The following is a 16,654-nucleotide window of genomic DNA, read 5'->3' as shown; positions in this document are numbered from 1 at the left end:
GCTCAGCAAAATGAATCAACAGCCCCCCCTAAGCATGGAAATGTTCCTGGCTGCACCCACCGCGGCCATCTGTTCTTTGATTTCCAAATACTTAAAAGATATTCACTTAGATGTTTAAGAACATGCCAGGTCTACCTATACTGTCCCACAGCTTAATGTGTTGAAAAACAAAAAGAGTTAATTAATCTGTGACAAAATAGAATAAATGGATTGATAGTATTTAAGAATATTGTAGATAATATAAACTAAAAGCTGTAATATACCTGTGTAAAATGAATATGTCTAATGTATGCTTAAATAAGTCTCAGCTGAGACTTCACTAGCTTCAATAAACTTTTCAATATTATTGTGAAGCCACGAGTAATGTTTTATAAAAATATTGTTTAGTTTATCTGTAGTTTTTCTATTTTTCTCGTTGAAATTATAAATAGCTTTTGTAAAGTCTTTGACAATTCTTGACCAAGAGTATAATTTTTCGTTCTTAATTTTTGAGCATATCTCGGGAATGACTTTGACAAATTCATCCAGGCATTATCTTCCATAACTAGGAGGTTCTTGAATAATATTCCAGTTAGGCCTAGATGAGCACTTTAATAGATTAAGTTCTGTATACAGAAGAAGTTCTTCTTTTGCAGATTGATTGTTAAGTAAATCAAAACAAATTCCAGCTGCTAATACTCGAAGAGCACTAAATATATCATTGTTTAATTGGTTCTTAATGCATAAAAGTTTAACAAAATTAAAAATTATATTCCAATGATCAACTGTCAGATATTGTAATTTGAAAATTTTATATAATTTTTTTAAGCAGCTATATATATATATATATAGAATGAATTGTAATATTTACTGTAAAAAAAATACTTTTTTTTTGTAGATAATTCCAATTTTCTGGTCCCTTATGGAGAGGAAAACAATTTCAGCTTATATTTGTGCTTTGACATATTTTTCTACTGTTATAGCACCACAAATCAATCCTTCAGTAATCATGTCAGACTTTGAAGCGGCTCTCTCTCTGGCTGTAAATGTTACTTATCCAGCTGTATTACATCGTCATTGTTACTTCCATTACTGTCAGGTTGTAAATAACAATTAAATAATACAAACTATGAATTAAAGAGTAACTAATACATTATTTTATTAAAATAGGCTGTAATCGAGAAATTAGCCAAATTAAAGCTACTCAAGTTCTTTAGACAATGGAGGTTGAGTAAGATATTAATAAAAAAATTTTTATCACTACCTCTACTGCCAGCTGAAAATATTGAAGAAGCTTTTAATTGGCTTGTTTATCACATCCCGGATCTGATAAGGCCATTACTGCATCCATTCATAATTTATTATAGACGGCAATGGATCCAACGGATTCGCCCAGAACGTTTCAGCGTTTACAATGAAATTGATCGAACAAATAACTTCTCGGAATCATATAATCGAATACTAACTACAAGATGTGGTTGTCATCCATCTATATGGAAATTGACGGGTATGATATAGATATAATCAATTTATGAATAATGTTTCTCATTAAGACTAACAAGATTTTATAGTAATTATTGTTTATTGCAGATAATTTAAAATGTGTAGCTGAAAATGCACAATTGGAGTATCGGACACTACTGGCAGGACACCAAGTGAGGCGCAATCCACGTCCTGCTTATGTTTTACAAAATGAGAGAATAAAAGTAATATGGAGACTATATGAATTAGAAGAGATAAATATGCCACAATTTCTAGCATGCGCTTCTTATATTTCAACAGCATTTCAACAATACACTGAAGACATAGATTACGTAGAGTTAGAAGTCACTGAGGACAACAATTACGGAGGTAAATATATTATGATCAATAAAAAAATTTTTGTTATACTATCAATTTAAAATGTTAGAAAATTAAAATTTGTGCCTTACAGTTATTAATTTGAATAATCTTGAAAATGAGGAAATATTTGATGAAATAGATTCCACTAATATTACTGTTGACATGTTGAGGTAATTATAATAATAATTAGCAGCATCGAAGTTGAGCCGATAGCTATTTTAGCAGAACTGCACGTCAACGGATTACCTCGACGCCAAGAAGTCTTGAATAACATATTATGGCGAAACCGACTAGTTGAAGGTAAGGGAGTAATGACCAACAATTTTTTATAATACAATTTCATCAATGTAAAATTATCCAATTTATAATAAATATTTCAGAAGGTAGATTCGTTACAGACGATGGAAGATGCATAGGGTGTGTTGGGAATGTAGTACAAACTGAATTTCTACCATGTAGACATTGCGTATTGTGTGAAAGGTGTACTGAAGAGTTAAGAGAAACAGCAACTAGAGACGGACTTCCACTGAGATGCCCTATTTGTCGAGCTGATCCGGTTGAAGTGAGGCGAATTGAATAATTATTTCAAGCTGCATCATAATAATTAGCAGCATCGTCTTTTCAGAGTGAATAATAATAAAGTAGTATACTATTTGGTTTTTAATTTGACGGGTTATAAGTAAATCTAACATTAAAATAAGTTTTTTATATTATCTTTATATTTTGTTAAATATAACAAGGTAAGAGAAGATACGACAAGCCAGTTTTCTTTAGGCATCGCTCTATAGAACTATTGTTGAAAAGTCGTTCTTCTAATTTTTCATTTTTTCTTTGTTGTGGAGCAACAAAAGTATTATAAAGTAATGACTAACATTATTCAAGTTTTTTTAATTACTTATTTTTTTGTATTATGTTTGTACTTGAGAAGGTATTGACGATAAAATTGTAAGTTACAACGGATAATTTTAACATAGTCGAAATTGTTAGTTGTAATCAGATTTTTTAAGATAGACTATTATTGATCAAATAGGTTTATAAGTTGAGACATAATATAAGTAATAATGAATTTTCAAAATTATTGAATTTTAAAATGAATAGAGATCAACAACTCAGATTTATATAAAAGAATTTCTAATTTCGAAATATTCATTATTACAATTTACATGACAGTAATTGATAATAGATTATTTTTTTATGTTTACATGCATAATAATGGTGTTTTTTTTTAAAAAAATTGGATGAAAAAAAAATATAAGATATCGTCAAAAAATATTTTTATTCATAATTAAGTTAAATGCTTTTTAATACAGTTTGATATAAAGAATATTATCTGAAATGTATTCATTTTTATAAGTGAACAGTAAACTGTTAATTGAAATTACTTTTATTCTCTTACAATGTATGTTATTTCTATTTCAATAAATTTGTTCGATATATACAAAGAAAGAGTTCTTTATGAGTTTTGTAATTAATTATAAAATGTAGTTTAATTTTTTTAGTTTAATATTGATTTATTTCAATTATTATTAATTCATTTATTCTGTCTGTGTAAATGCTGAAACTCATTTTCTATTGACAATATACAGTCAAGCTCGATGTAGTTAACCCAAAAAATGTTTTTATTATATATGAAAATAGGTCTCTGTGTACACAATTAACAGAATTATAGATAATTTTCATTTATTTTCTGTAATAATGATCTAATATTATAACAATTGTTCGAAAATATATCAGTTTATGGCTGTTATCTTTTATCAGTTACTTTAAGAAATTTACTTTACCTACCGCGAAATTTGATTACCTACCGTTGGTAATATCTCGTTTCAATGTTATCGATATAGTTTGTGGATAAAATGACTATTAGAGATTTTTTTCTTTGGATACAATTGTCATTAAATATTTTAAGCATTTTCATAATCAAACTGTGGGATAGTTTATCATTGTATCTATAAGTTCTTAATTTATATCGTTACATGATCGAATTATGCATAATTATTTATGTGAATGTTGTCATTGATAATGGTGTTCTTTATAGTTGTACTAAATTTACATTAGACATAACTTCTCATAGGAACTTTTAGTTTTGGTCATTAGAATGTAGCTGTCGTTAATGTCTTTCCTGAATCTGTATGGTACCCGCATCTAGCTTGATGGTACACTCGTGTTCATTAATGCCTTCCCATTACCATGGGAGAAATTACCGACCGAGACGGTTTTTTTTTTATATGAATTATTCCATCTATTATTTTTCAAATATTCTATGACTAAATTCTCCTCCGGCCCTGCCCCCTCTTAAAAATAAATTTTCCTACTCCAAAACATCTTATTTCCCCTAATTTTAATTATTTCCCCTCATTTTTGACAGCTAACAAACATTTTTGTTTATAAATAATAAACAGTGTACAGTGTCAATTTTATAAATGTAAACATAACTCGTGTTGACATGTATTCGAGAGGCGAGTTATCATAGGATATCTAAAGATTTTTGTAAGTAATTATCAAATTTAAATTTAATTTAATATTACAGGTTATAATGTAATTAAAATATAATTGATATCAATTATATTTTATTATGATTTATCTCAATTTTAGAGCCGGCTTTCAAGTACTCTTTGGAAATTAAGCGATAGTAGTCAAAAAATTGATCAATTATGTGGTACATTCCAATGATAATAAGAAAAAAAGAAGCAAAAAGTTATAGTACAAAAAAAATGATTAAAGATGAATACAAAAAAGGAGATAATTGTGTTATTATCGAAGATGTTATTATCAGTGGAAGTAGTATTTTAGAAAAGACTTAACTCCAGAAGGTTTGAACGTTACTAAAGCATTAGTAATTATAGACCGAGAACAAAGTGGCAAAAAAAATATAGAAAATGCTGGTATTAAAGTAAGAAGTTTGTATACTCTTACCAAGTTAATGAAGTATCTTTTTGAAGCTGTTAAAATTACTTTAGAAACGATTAAAAATGTTTCTCAATACATAAAAGAATATTCAGCACCATTGATAACATTGAATAAAGGTAAAAATTAATATAAATTTTAAAACATTGCAAAACAAACATTCATGAACATAAATGATTGATTTTTAAATCTTGTTGTTACCACAGGTAGCGAGGGCGTAAAATCGTCTTCGATAAAAATGAAAAGTCAAGCCTAGCCTGCAGGATACTTCTTATTGTATCTCTGCAAGAGTGCTTGTGATACATTCACTAATTTTTTATTGTAACTCATAATTAATAATGTTTTTTTTAAATATATAGTCAAGCAAGTGATGATTGTTTGTTGTAAATTTTATAATTGTTTTAGACATAAATCATAGAGTATTGTTTTCATCTAAAAATAATTTTTTTTTCATTTTTTAAAAAAATCATTTAAGAAAAGAACATTCTTTATAAGACACCTTAATAAATATTTATTAGATTAAATTTGTTGTAGAATGATTGCAAATGATATTGGCGTTAAAGAGATTAATTGCATTGACTGCTATTTAAAATATTGTGAACTGATGCTTGAATTTGAGGTAAGTAAAAATTTTTTTTTATTCAATTTTAATGTTAAAAAATTTTTACAGCGACAAAGACGATTATACAAAATTGGAAAATTAAGATCGAAAGGAAAACTTTTTGATTATATCATCAAGTTTTACTTATAATTTTAATCCTGAAAAGCAAGTCTTCAATGTATAAATGTCTAGTGATAGACATATATATGTTTGCAATGTCTAGTGATAAAAAAGATCCACAATTACATAATTTATCTCGTTAAATATATTTATATTATATATTTATATATATAAGGAATTCAGATATAAATTGTAGAGTTCAAAATTAATGAATTGTTATTGTAAAGACCGTTAACAGTATATTATGCAGTGAAGTGAATATTTATTTTTACTTTTTCAGTAAACATAGTTAATAGTTTGTCTTCGATTCACTTAATAGAACTGCTTATTTATTGAATATCTTTGTATAAATAATTAAATAAAAAATTTTCTTATCATATCATTGCAAATACGTATGATATTTTTCCTCAAAAAAGAATTAGATCTTTTTAAGAATGAGAATGTACTATGTTTCAAATATTAATAAAAATAAGAAAAAAAATAAAAAGTATTTTTTGTGATTATCATTAACATTTATTAATATGTATATTGAAAAATAACAAAAATAATGGATTGTTATGACTGAAGTCATAACATTTTTTATAATTATAATAAATGTAACATTTAAATTCACTGAAGACACACTGTTTATTATTTATAAACAAAAATGAATACTGTTTCATTTCTGCTTCTGAAAGAGAGTGAAGGAATAATGTTACCTAAAAAAAATAAAAAAACTAAAAATAAGTGATGACATTTCTGTGATTACGTTTCTGTGATTAAGAATTTTCCTCGATCATTGTAAATATATTTTGAAGCTTCTTTGACACCATCTAAAACTCCTGTACCAGATACTGGATGAATAGTTACCAAATCCGCCCACTCCGAGATTTTATACAATCCTTTAGAATATTGCAGAGCTACTGTGTTACGGATATCTCAAAATTTTTAGTCTTCCATGATCAAAAATTTATGTTTTAATGCTTTATAAAAATCATCAATTATGTCTACGTGGATTTTTAAAATAACAATGTGGGGTCCAGCAAGTTCAGCTAATTCTAAAATATCATTAGTTTTTGTCATGTCAGCTGCTAATCAAAGATTTGTTTTTTTTTTTCCCATGAGCTCGAAAAGATTGGCAGCCAGCTGATTCATAGTAAGCTTTGATCTAGATGCATAATCCATTATCAAACGATTATGTGATGATTCTGTAAACATATTAAATATTTAAAAATCAATCATTCATTTTTATGAATGTTTGTTTTGCAATGTTTTGAAATTTATATTAATTTTTACCTTTATTCAATGTTATCAATGGTGCTGAATATTTATCACTATCTAGTGTCGGTAATGATCCAGCCAAATAAAAATATAATGAATCTTCTCCAACATAATAGTCAACTAGTGCAGTCCTTAATTTAAAGGAATATGTTTTCTTGGAAGACTCTGATGAATCGAACGTTTCAATACCTAATATCTCAACTAATGGAATTTCCTTATAGTATTTCGATCCTGTATCACTTTGAAATAATGTTATTGCTTTTGAATCAAGACGCCAGTAATGTCTACGTAGAGCTGAATCACGACTGGTGTAATGAATCATCCAACCTTCTTTTAAAATTTTTGCACCGCATTTTTTTGTATGTTTCACACTTTGTACAATTCTCATGAAAGGTATATTATTGCTTAAAGGAGATTTATAAAGAAGAGATACATTAAAATAGAAAATATCGATGATAATTAATATTGATGAATTAATCATTATTCAATTTTGATTTGAAAACTTCGGTACGTTTCTGATCTTTAAAAAAAATATGAATTCATGTATTCAATGGTCATATAAACAAATTGTATTAAATTATGAGTCTGAGAACAGAGTTTACGACAGCTTCAAATAATATTTATTATCTGCAAATGTATTTGAAATAAAGTAGGTACGTTGTAACTTTGTACTCTTTTTACTTTATAATAATTTCAAAAAAATTGAATTTAACAGGTAATTATTTCAGCAAAAAAATCTTATATTCTTGATATGTAAAAATACGTATTACTATATGCATAAATGAATATAGAAAAACTTACTCTGATGAGTTTGGTTGACAAGAGTTTGGAAGTGGTTCGTCAGAAATTTTTAGTTGTTGCTGTAATGAAAAAATAATCGTACATCCAATAGAAAAAATTATAGTGTCGGAATGAAGTAATGTCAATAATTGACTATAATTTATAATTTTCATTAAATTCAATTTAATCAATAATCTTAAACTTAATAATTGTCATACAAAGTATTACTACAAATTATAATTTTTTTGATTATTCATAGTTAAATTCTAGTCTTAATAAACTTACATTTAATATTTCGCCAACTTGGTGTTCATTTAACAGTTGATATGATTCATGCTGAGATGAATTTGGGGAAGACTCGACATCACTATCCATATCACCATCTTCTTTACCTTCATCAAATTTTCCTTCATGATCTCCTGGATCACTATCTGAACACTCTGTTCCTAATTAGAAAAATAAATATTACTTAATTTTTATAAATTTTTAATTATTATTAAATAAATTTATAGTGATTAAAAAAATTATAAATGTTACCACCACAATTATCCTTTGAATTTTCACCAATACAATCTTTAGGAATTTTGTCTATACATTTTTTATGAATATTATAGTGACAATCTTTGCACTGTAGACCTTGCTTAAAAAGTCCACGTAAAAGTTTTTTACAATACCCACATATTGTTGGTCTGGTATAGCTATGGACAACAAACGTATGAGGTATTTTAATTCGAGATATCATTTCTCGGTCTGTCCAGGGAATTTTATCTCCCAAAGATGATGAATTGGACTGTTTAGAAGTTGTAACAGACTGTAAAAATAAAAAAATATGCATATACTTTTAAGTAGGCCAAGTAAAACTACGAATAATTAGAGCGTTTGAAAGAGTCTTAAACTTACAGAAGTATTATTTTGGCTGAGATTAAATGCTCCCATATTTTGATTATCGTCACAAGCACCTCCAAAACTACTTGTAGAACCTTGACTGGGTGATCTAGGCACATTTAGCATTGTTGAACTACGCCTTTGTTTATTTGAATCTTGTATACAATTGTTTGGAATTTTTACAACACATCTTTTGTGATAATTCATGCCACATCCTTCACATTTGAGACCTTGTTTCACTAATCCAAAAAGCATTTCACCACAAAAATTGCAAAAAGTAGGTGTTTTGTATGAATGTACAGATAAAGTATGGGGTCGTACAATAATCTCTTCGGTTGGTACTTGGGCTATAATTTAAGTAAATATCAAAAATATTTATTTTATAAATTTAAAATAAGTATTAATGTAATAGATAAATTTTTAACGTACTTTTTAATACAATTTCAATTAATGTTTCGTCAACTATTTCTGCGGCATTTTTAATAAGTTGTAAAACATTTGATGAGTTGTAGTCATGCTTGAATAAAAGCAATCTTTCAAATAATTGATTCAGCCCATGATCAGGGCATTTAGTAATTATAAAATTACATGCATATTCTTTTAGTGTTTTTAATGTTAAGGCACTTGCCTCTATACTAACAGTATCACGTAATAAACCGAATTGAAAAAGGAATGTAACATTTGCTCCGTCCATGGTAGATTTTTGTGTGTCAATTAATATATAAAAACATACTCTATGATTTATGTCTAAAACAATTATAAAATTTACAACAAACAATCATCACTTGCTTGACTATATATTTAAAAAAAAACATTATTAATTATGAGTTACAATAAAAAATTAGTGAATGTATCACAAGCACTCTTGCAGAGATACAATAAGAAGTATCCTGCAGGCTAGGCTTGACTTTTCATTTTTATCGAAGACGATTTTACGCCCTCGCTACCTGTGGTAACAACAAGATTTAAAAATCAATCATTTATGTTCATGAATGTTTGTTTTGCAATGTTTTAAAATTTATATTAATTTTTACCTTTATTCAATGTTATCAATGGTGCTGAATATTCTTTTATGTATTGAGAAACATTTTTAATCGTTTCTAAAGTAATTTTAACAGCTTCAAAAAGATACTTCATTAACTTGGTAAGAGTATACAAACTTCTTACTTTAATACCAGCATTTTCTATATTTTTTTTGCCACTTTGTTCTCGGTCTATAATTACTAATGCTTTAGTAACGTTCAAACCTTCTGGAGTTAAGTCTTTTCTAAAATACTACTTCCACTGATAATAACATCTTCGATAATAACACAATTATCTCCTTTTTTGTATTCATCTTTAATCATTTTTTTTGTACTATAACTTTTTGCTTCTTTTTTTCTTATTATCATTGGAATGTACCACATAATTGATCAATTTTTTGACTACTATCGCTTAATTTCCAAAGAGTACTTGAAAGCCGGCTCTAAAATTGAGATAAATCATAATAAAATATAATTGATATCAATTATATTTTAATTACATTATAACCTGTAATATTAAATTAAATTTAAATTTGATAATTACTTACAAAAATCTTTAGATATCCTATGATAACTCGCCTCTCGAATACATGTCAACACGAGTTATGTTTACATTTATAAAATTGACACTGTACACTGTTTATTATTTATAAACAAAAATGTTTGTTAGCTGTCAAAAATGAGGGGAAATAATTAAAATTAGGGGAAATAAGATGTTTTGGAGTAGGAAAATTTATTTTTAAGAGGGGGCAGGGCCGGAGGAGAATTTAGTCATAGAATATTTGAAAAATAATAGATGGAATAATTCATATAAAAAAAAAACCGTCTCGGTCGGTAATTTCTCCCATGGTAATGGGAAGGCATTAATGAACACGAGTGTACAGTACCGGACATAAATGCTGTGTGATTTTCTATAAGGCAGTATAGGGAAATTGCATGTATAACCGTCAAAAAATTGAACAGCATTTATGTCCGGTACTGCATAAGACAAGATGTACTAAACTTGCAAAACCTTCTGAACAATCATGGAAAATATAATAAGGAGGCCGAGCTCAGGGATAGGATTTTGGTACTAAAAGTAGAGATGGTGGATAGTTCTCCTAAATTCTACGGACAGTGCTGATGTCAAGAAGCGTCAGAAAAATTGAAACAAGTGGGAGAATAGGAGAAGAGAGAGGGATAAGAAGATTAAAGCGCTACAGTGGTAGATCCGCCCACATCAGTTGAGGCCAGACAGCCCAGAGAAGAAGGTATAACAAACATGATTTTTGTAGCTTCTAAAATCTGTAACTTTCTTCAACATCAATATTAAGGAATAAAAATTGGCAGAATAATAGAGAACAGTCTGATCTATGATCCTGTCCGATATTCAAAATAGTCATTAAAATTCCATATTTTTTTTACTGATGTTCGCGATCGTCAATTTCTTGTTTTTTTAAAATTACTTTTCTGAACAATTTTTTTTTCTACGCAGGGAGTTGATTTCAGATTATTTTGTATTAAATTCAATTCTATTATTTTTTCATTTTGCTTCGATTTCGGTCCCTCAGAGGGAACTACTTTCTGTCTTCATGCTCCTCCTCCTCTCAATTATAATGCTCCGCCTTATATGCCCTCTCTTCTTTTTTACTTCGACGCTTCCTGATGCCAGCGCCGCTTGTTGCGTTTCTGTGTAATACCCTACAACTCTACTTTTTGATACTTATATGCCCTCTCTTCTTTTTTACTTCGACGCTTCCTGATGCCAGCGCCGCTTGTTGCGTTTCTGTGTAATACCCTACAACTCTACTTTTTGATACTTCTTTTGCCTACTTCCCCAACGTCAGTGCGGCCTCCTTATTATATTCTCCATGACTCGGGCCTTATTTTGCCTACTTCCCCAACGTCACTGCGGCCTTCTTATTATATTCTCCATGTCCATAAGAAAACTTCTTATTATATTCTCCATGTGAACAACGTACTGGTTCTTGCTTCTGGTCCGAAGGATAGAGATCATTGCTTTGTACTTGTGATAACTGCAAAAAAATGTATGAAGAGCAACAGGTTTCATTTTTGCTTAATCCAGCTGATAGCGTGCAAGCTTATGATGGAGCTGAAAAATTACAAAGCTCAGAATCTCAATACGAAAAAGAAAATATCAGTGCTCTGCAGTGGTCTGGGTGCGACCCGAAGGGTCCACACGACCAACTTCCCAGTGGAAAAAATGAAAAATCAGTTCGAATAGAACCCGTTTCCATTCTTTATAACAAATGGACTTGTTATAAACGGAATGAGTCTGTTTTTATTCATTTGATATGGTTAGTTACTTTATTTCAGTAAAAGAAAAAATTGTGCGTTAGAAGAATTCAAATATACCTCATAGATCCTTTTATTCATTATTTACAACAAATTTAATTATCATACACAAATAAAGTATGTTTTTATTCATGTCATTCGGTTGGTAACATTTTTTTAGTAAAAGAAAAAATTATACGTTAAAAGTACTCATATATATAGAATGGATCCCTATTTTTATTGTTTATAACAATTTAAAACTTATTATTTAAATATTACTATGATCAATAATCACTTGTTAGTAACAATGTTCAACTGTTATGAACACAATTCCACATTATTGACAATTATTATTGACTATTATAGCGTCTTTAATGCTGTTTTCTTAATCCTGACACGAGTTTAAAATTCTTTCATTGCTGATGTTGTTTTTCAAAATTTTTTTTTTTGATGAAATATTGTCACCATATTTTCATACAAGTCTTCTAATCATTTAATATTCATATTTTCCATAAGATCTCGAAATTTTGTCTAGAAAATGGTATAATTTATAAATTGCAAAATTCAAGTAATTTCCTTTTTTTCCAGTTTTTTGATTCTGCCAAAAAAATGGCTTTACCGATTTTGTTGAAAACCTAATCAGTTCTAAGTTGCGCAATTTCGCGTCGAATGCAGTTGGTTTTACGTCGATATCATCTTTTGTTCTCCCGATAATCGAGGCGAAAAATAATTCCGAACGCACATACGCACACACACACACACAGACGTCCACTGGAAAACGATCGTATTCGACTCTGGGGACTTTAAAACGTGGAGATATGTCAAAATTCGGGATTCGCAAAATCGGACCCATTACTTCCTCTAGGAAGTTAATAAAAGCACTTGCTTCTCGTAATCACGTTCAACAAGTAAATGCTATTGAAGAATATAAAATTTTGAAAGAATTCCTTAAAAAAAACGATTTGACTGAGCAATAAGAAAATTAACTTATTTATATTTAATATTAATGGTTTTAGAATAATTTATAATTAAAATATCTATTTTTGAAGCTTATTGATATATTGAATCTCTAATATTCTTTTATTTACATATCTTGCGTTATGTTACGTTACAATTCAAAATATAAATAATTGTCGCTAAAATGGATAAAGGCTACTAGAGTGTCATACAATTATCCGTTAGATGTCGCGACTAACCCGGTGGTCGGTCATTTTAGTGATGATCAGCTGACAGTCTTATGACCGTGACATGACGATCATAAATGACCAATTCGGTCATGCTCGCATTTCTACTCCAGATACACTCAGCTTCATTAATGCCTAGTGTATCCTTGGAGAGTAATTACCGACCGCAGGTATGATTTTTTTTACGTTGAGTTTCCAATCTAGAATTTTTTTCACCTTGGGCTAAACTGAAAAAAGTATAAAAATTAAAATGACATCAAAAATATATTTTAGTACATAGTATAATTTTTTTTCGTATTAGTAGAATACAAAGTTGTGTCGTTATTAACAACAATTAACTCGTTAAAAAGAGAGTAGTTAGTTATTTATCTTGCATGATAATGCACGAATTTTAAAGTTTTTTGAGTTCAGCCCAAGCTCAAAAAATTCTAGATTTGGAACTCAATGTAAATAAAAATCATACTTGCGGTCGGAAATTGCTCTCTTAGGATACATCAGGCATAAATGAAGCCGAGTGTATGTACATACTATACAATATACAATGTACAATCATCAATTTCCATTGAATTGTTGTAGAATTCTCAAATTATTTTTTTGTTTCAATAAAAAGTAATATTATATTTGTAAAAATTAATAATTTTTTCTGTCTTTTCTAAAAGTAATGTTTTTGTTTCATGATAACAATTTAAATTTACATACAAAATGGCGTTAAATTCCAAGACGTCACACAGCGTCAATTGACCAGTAAGGGTCAATGAATATGCAACATGTGGTTATTGACATTTGTTCAGCAAAAACAAACCGGTTTTTTGTATTAATTATCTCGATAATTATGCAAATCATTTATCGACAGTATTTCTCTTAATTTTACTTACTTATCTGAACTTAAAAGTGTTCACAATATTTATGAAAATAAATAGTGATTAAAACAAAAACTTGTTAAGGTTATAATAAACAATTGTGAGTTTTTATGATAAATGTTAGAAAAAAGTTTGTTGAAAATATTAGTGAATAATTTAATTAATATACAATAATGATCCAAAATATTCAGTTAACCATAAAATACATTACAACAAAAAGTTGCTTCGTATATTTATCACATCATTTAACTAATAAATTACCACCAACCGTGCAAGTGGTGAAAGTAACTCATGTTGATGATGTAAATGAAGTTTTTTATTTTTCATTTAATCGTTCACAATCATTCAGAGATAACAATTCAATAGGAATTTCTTCAACTTTTGCTCAACTACTAGACTTTAGAGAAGGTATTTATGTAAACATTACATTTGTAGATAACCTACCAACTTTATCATCAATCGATGTTATTCCTCGAAGCGAAGAAGATCTTGAAATAGTCAAATTACGCTCGAATAAATTGCAAGGAATTATTTTACAACAAATAAATGTTGTTACTTTAAATCAACCAATTGTTATTTGGCTGTCGAAAAATTTGAATGTTGTTTTGTATGTTGATAAATTATCACCCAAATTCAAATACGGAAAATTAGTCGAATTTACTGAAGTTAATGTTCAAGAGTCAATTAAAGATGATAAAAGATCACACAAAGTACAAAAAAGTAACGATTTGGATACAGTTAATGATAAATATTCTCTATCAATTGTTAGAATTAATCCACTGCCAACTTTAATTGAAGAAGTGATTTGTAATAATTATAGCCCAACGAACAAAATTTATTGTGATTTGAATATTTTCATACATTTATCTAAAGCAATTAAAATATCTTCAGGTGTGGAAACATGTGAATACTTTTTTTGTAAATTGGAAAAAGTACAAAATAACAATGAACAAAGACGTTTAATAATGAATGAACAAAAAGATTGGTTCAACAATAGAGAAATGATCATAAAGGTGATAATTATTGAAAATATTAAAAACTTTGATGAATTTTGTTGCCAACAATTGAATACAATAAACGACAATAATGTATTTGCATGTCGAAATTTACTAAGACAGCTGGATTTAAAATTAGGTAGTAAAGTATTTTTTAAGAAAATTACTGTTGAGAAGCAAAATGTAACTGAAATTAAGTTAATTCCCATAAATAATGAAATTAGTCAAGAACTTTTTGATTCTTATATCAAGCGATTCGATGTTTATGATGAAATTTTAATTAATTCAAATACACAAATATTTTTATCACCAGAAGTCAGTTGTGAAATTAAACTCGTTCCTGAAACAATCAATTACAGTTTAGTCAAGATAGATAAGATCAAAACACTACCACTTAGAATTCTTCCTAAAATCTTTAATAACTCTTTATCATCTGTTGGACAAGAAAACATAAAATCACGAATTATTTTAACAAATGCGATCAAAAAAATTATAAATGATTGTAAACTAGTTTTTGAATTAAGGTTGAAAACATGTCAATCATCAGAAATTATTTACAACAAAGAAAATATTTTAATCTGTGGAGGCACTGGAACAGGAAAAACAATATTGTGCGAAATTATTAAACAACAAATTCAACAGCCACCGTATTTATTTCATGTTGAGACAATAAATTGTAAGAAATTAAAAGGGAAAAAAGTAGAAATTGTACAGAAATTTTTGATTTCAACAATGTCTAATTGTGCTTATTATCAGCCATCTTTATTAATTTTTGATAATATTGATTGCATCACAAACAACGATGTTAGTGAGTATGAAGAAAATACTCCTGATTCAATAAATGCGGCAAGAATAACTGATTCAATAATAAATATCGTTACAAATTTTCAAACAGCTCATTGTTTAAATGTCATTGCTACTTGTTTAAATATAAGTAGACTTGGAAATCAATTTAAAACACTTGGAGGAATAAAGTTTTTCAATTTTGTGTACCATATACCAATTTTGGAGAAAAAAGATCGTCTTAAAATTATTCGAGCAAATTTGGAACATAAACAGTTAGATTTTGATACAACAATCGATTGGGATTTTATTGGTGATAAAACAGAAGGCTTTATAGTTCAAGATATAGTTGATTTGGTTGAAAAAATATCTTATGTAGCTTGGAGGAAGTCAGTTTATAATTCGAATGAAAAAAATGAGATAACAATAACCAATAATGATTTTGTAGAAGTTACTAAGAACTATAATCCTATCGCTTTACATGGAGTTTCATTATTTACTGAAACTGGCTATAGTTGGGATGAAATAGGAGGTTTAAAAGATGTGAAAGAATGTTTAGTTCAATTATTACAATGGCCATTGAGTTACATTGAATTATTCAGTAATGCTCCTATTAAACAACAAACAGGAATTTTACTGTATGGAATGCCGGGAACTGGTAAAACCATGATTGCGGGTGCAGTTGCTAGAGAATGTGGTCTCAACTTCATAAGTATTAAGGTAACGAATTATTTTTACTGTTTTATGTAAATAAATTCGGAATGAAACTTTCAGGTTTGATCGATTTATAGTCTAGTCAAGGTAATAGCAATATTCAAATTTTAAAGCGTAACTGAAATCAGAGAAGAGAGACCAGTATAGAAGTCCAATGCTGGGTTAATAACGCGGACTAAGTTTGGGTTCACACGTCGGTACTTTGGGTTAACATGCCGGTAATTTCGGATCACAACGGGAGCGTGACATCCGTCCCCAATAAGATGTCAGTCAAAGGCATTTTTACAATCTTTTAAATTTAAATCTTTAAATGTATAATCTTACTGATTGTCAATCAAATTCTATGATGCCCAGATTTTTTATCTAATGATCATTTTAAAAATAAGCTTTATTCTTTTAATCTTTTAAAATTGGTTTTTTTTATTTTTAATCATTTAATATTCAATCAAAT

The 16,654-nt window shown here is 28.4% G+C and overlaps 2 protein-coding genes and 1 long non-coding RNA gene across 10 annotated transcripts in view; 2 read left to right on the top strand and 1 right to left on the bottom strand.

Moving 5' to 3' along the window:
• Positions 1-4,026: 4,026 nt before the first annotated feature.
• Positions 4,027-5,697, top strand: LOC118065676 (uncharacterized). Of its 2 annotated transcripts, none has more exons than XR_004690180.1 (4): positions 4,027-4,308; positions 4,414-4,844; positions 4,932-5,344; positions 5,396-5,697. It is a non-coding gene; the product is annotated as an uncharacterized lncRNA (long non-coding RNA). The 2 variants fall into 2 exon arrangements; XR_004690181.1 differs by having other exon boundaries at positions 4,032-4,308; positions 5,260-5,344.
• A 382-nt stretch (positions 5,698-6,079) lies between these two features.
• On the bottom strand, positions 6,080-10,224 carry LOC118065681 (serine/threonine-protein kinase D3-like). The gene is made up of 10 exons (XM_035081117.1): positions 9,942-10,224; positions 9,406-9,836; positions 9,204-9,318; positions 8,801-9,118; positions 8,387-8,718; positions 8,024-8,297; positions 7,772-7,932; positions 7,508-7,566; positions 6,722-7,110; positions 6,080-6,633 (listed from the first exon to the last, which is right to left on the bottom strand). The coding sequence occupies exons 4-10, from the start codon at positions 9,063-9,065 to the stop codon at positions 6,521-6,523; spliced, it is 1,593 nt and encodes a 530-aa protein (XP_034937008.1). The 5' UTR covers positions 9,066-9,118; positions 9,204-9,318; positions 9,406-9,836; positions 9,942-10,224; the 3' UTR covers positions 6,080-6,520.
• A 3,298-nt stretch (positions 10,225-13,522) lies between these two features.
• The window catches only part of Pex1 (peroxin 1), a 103,326-nt gene continuing 100,194 nt past the window's right edge, over positions 13,523-16,654 (top strand). For 6 of the 7 annotated variants that reach the window (XR_004690182.1, XM_035081109.1, XM_035081107.1 and 3 more), the window contains exon 1: positions 13,523-16,209. Coding sequence is in view for 6 of the 7 variants with exons in the window: in XM_035081109.1 (XP_034937000.1) it covers positions 13,885-16,209 (2,325 nt within the window). In the remaining variant the exon portion in view is untranslated. The remainder of the gene's footprint in view (positions 16,210-16,654) is intronic. The other variant, XM_035081108.1, reaches the window with a different exon arrangement.

Source organism: Chelonus insularis, unplaced genomic scaffold, assembly GCF_013357705.1.
Source record: "Chelonus insularis isolate UGA/USDA-ARS -01 unplaced genomic scaffold, ASM1335770v1 contig_31_pilon, whole genome shotgun sequence".
Lineage (NCBI taxonomy): Eukaryota > Metazoa > Arthropoda > Insecta > Hymenoptera > Braconidae > Chelonus > Chelonus insularis.
The sequence above is the reverse complement of the archived record's forward strand: the minus strand, read 5'-3'. Positions and strand labels throughout refer to the sequence as shown.

What these genes read in the sequence shown, in the direction of transcription:
- LOC118065681 (XM_035081117.1), bottom strand. Translation starts at nt 9,065, where the DNA reads ATGGACGGAGCAAATGTTACATTCCTTTTTCAATTCGGTTTATTACGT. An exon ending in TCAGCCAAAATAATACTTCT is followed by an intron (nt 8,298 to 8,386) that starts GTAAGTTTAAGA and finishes TTATTTTTACAG; the next exon opens with TCTGTTACAACTTCTAAACA. An exon ending in ATTGATAACATTGAATAAAG is followed by an intron (nt 6,634 to 6,721) that starts GTAAAAATTAAT and finishes ATATGTTTACAG; the next exon opens with AATCATCACATAATCGTTTG.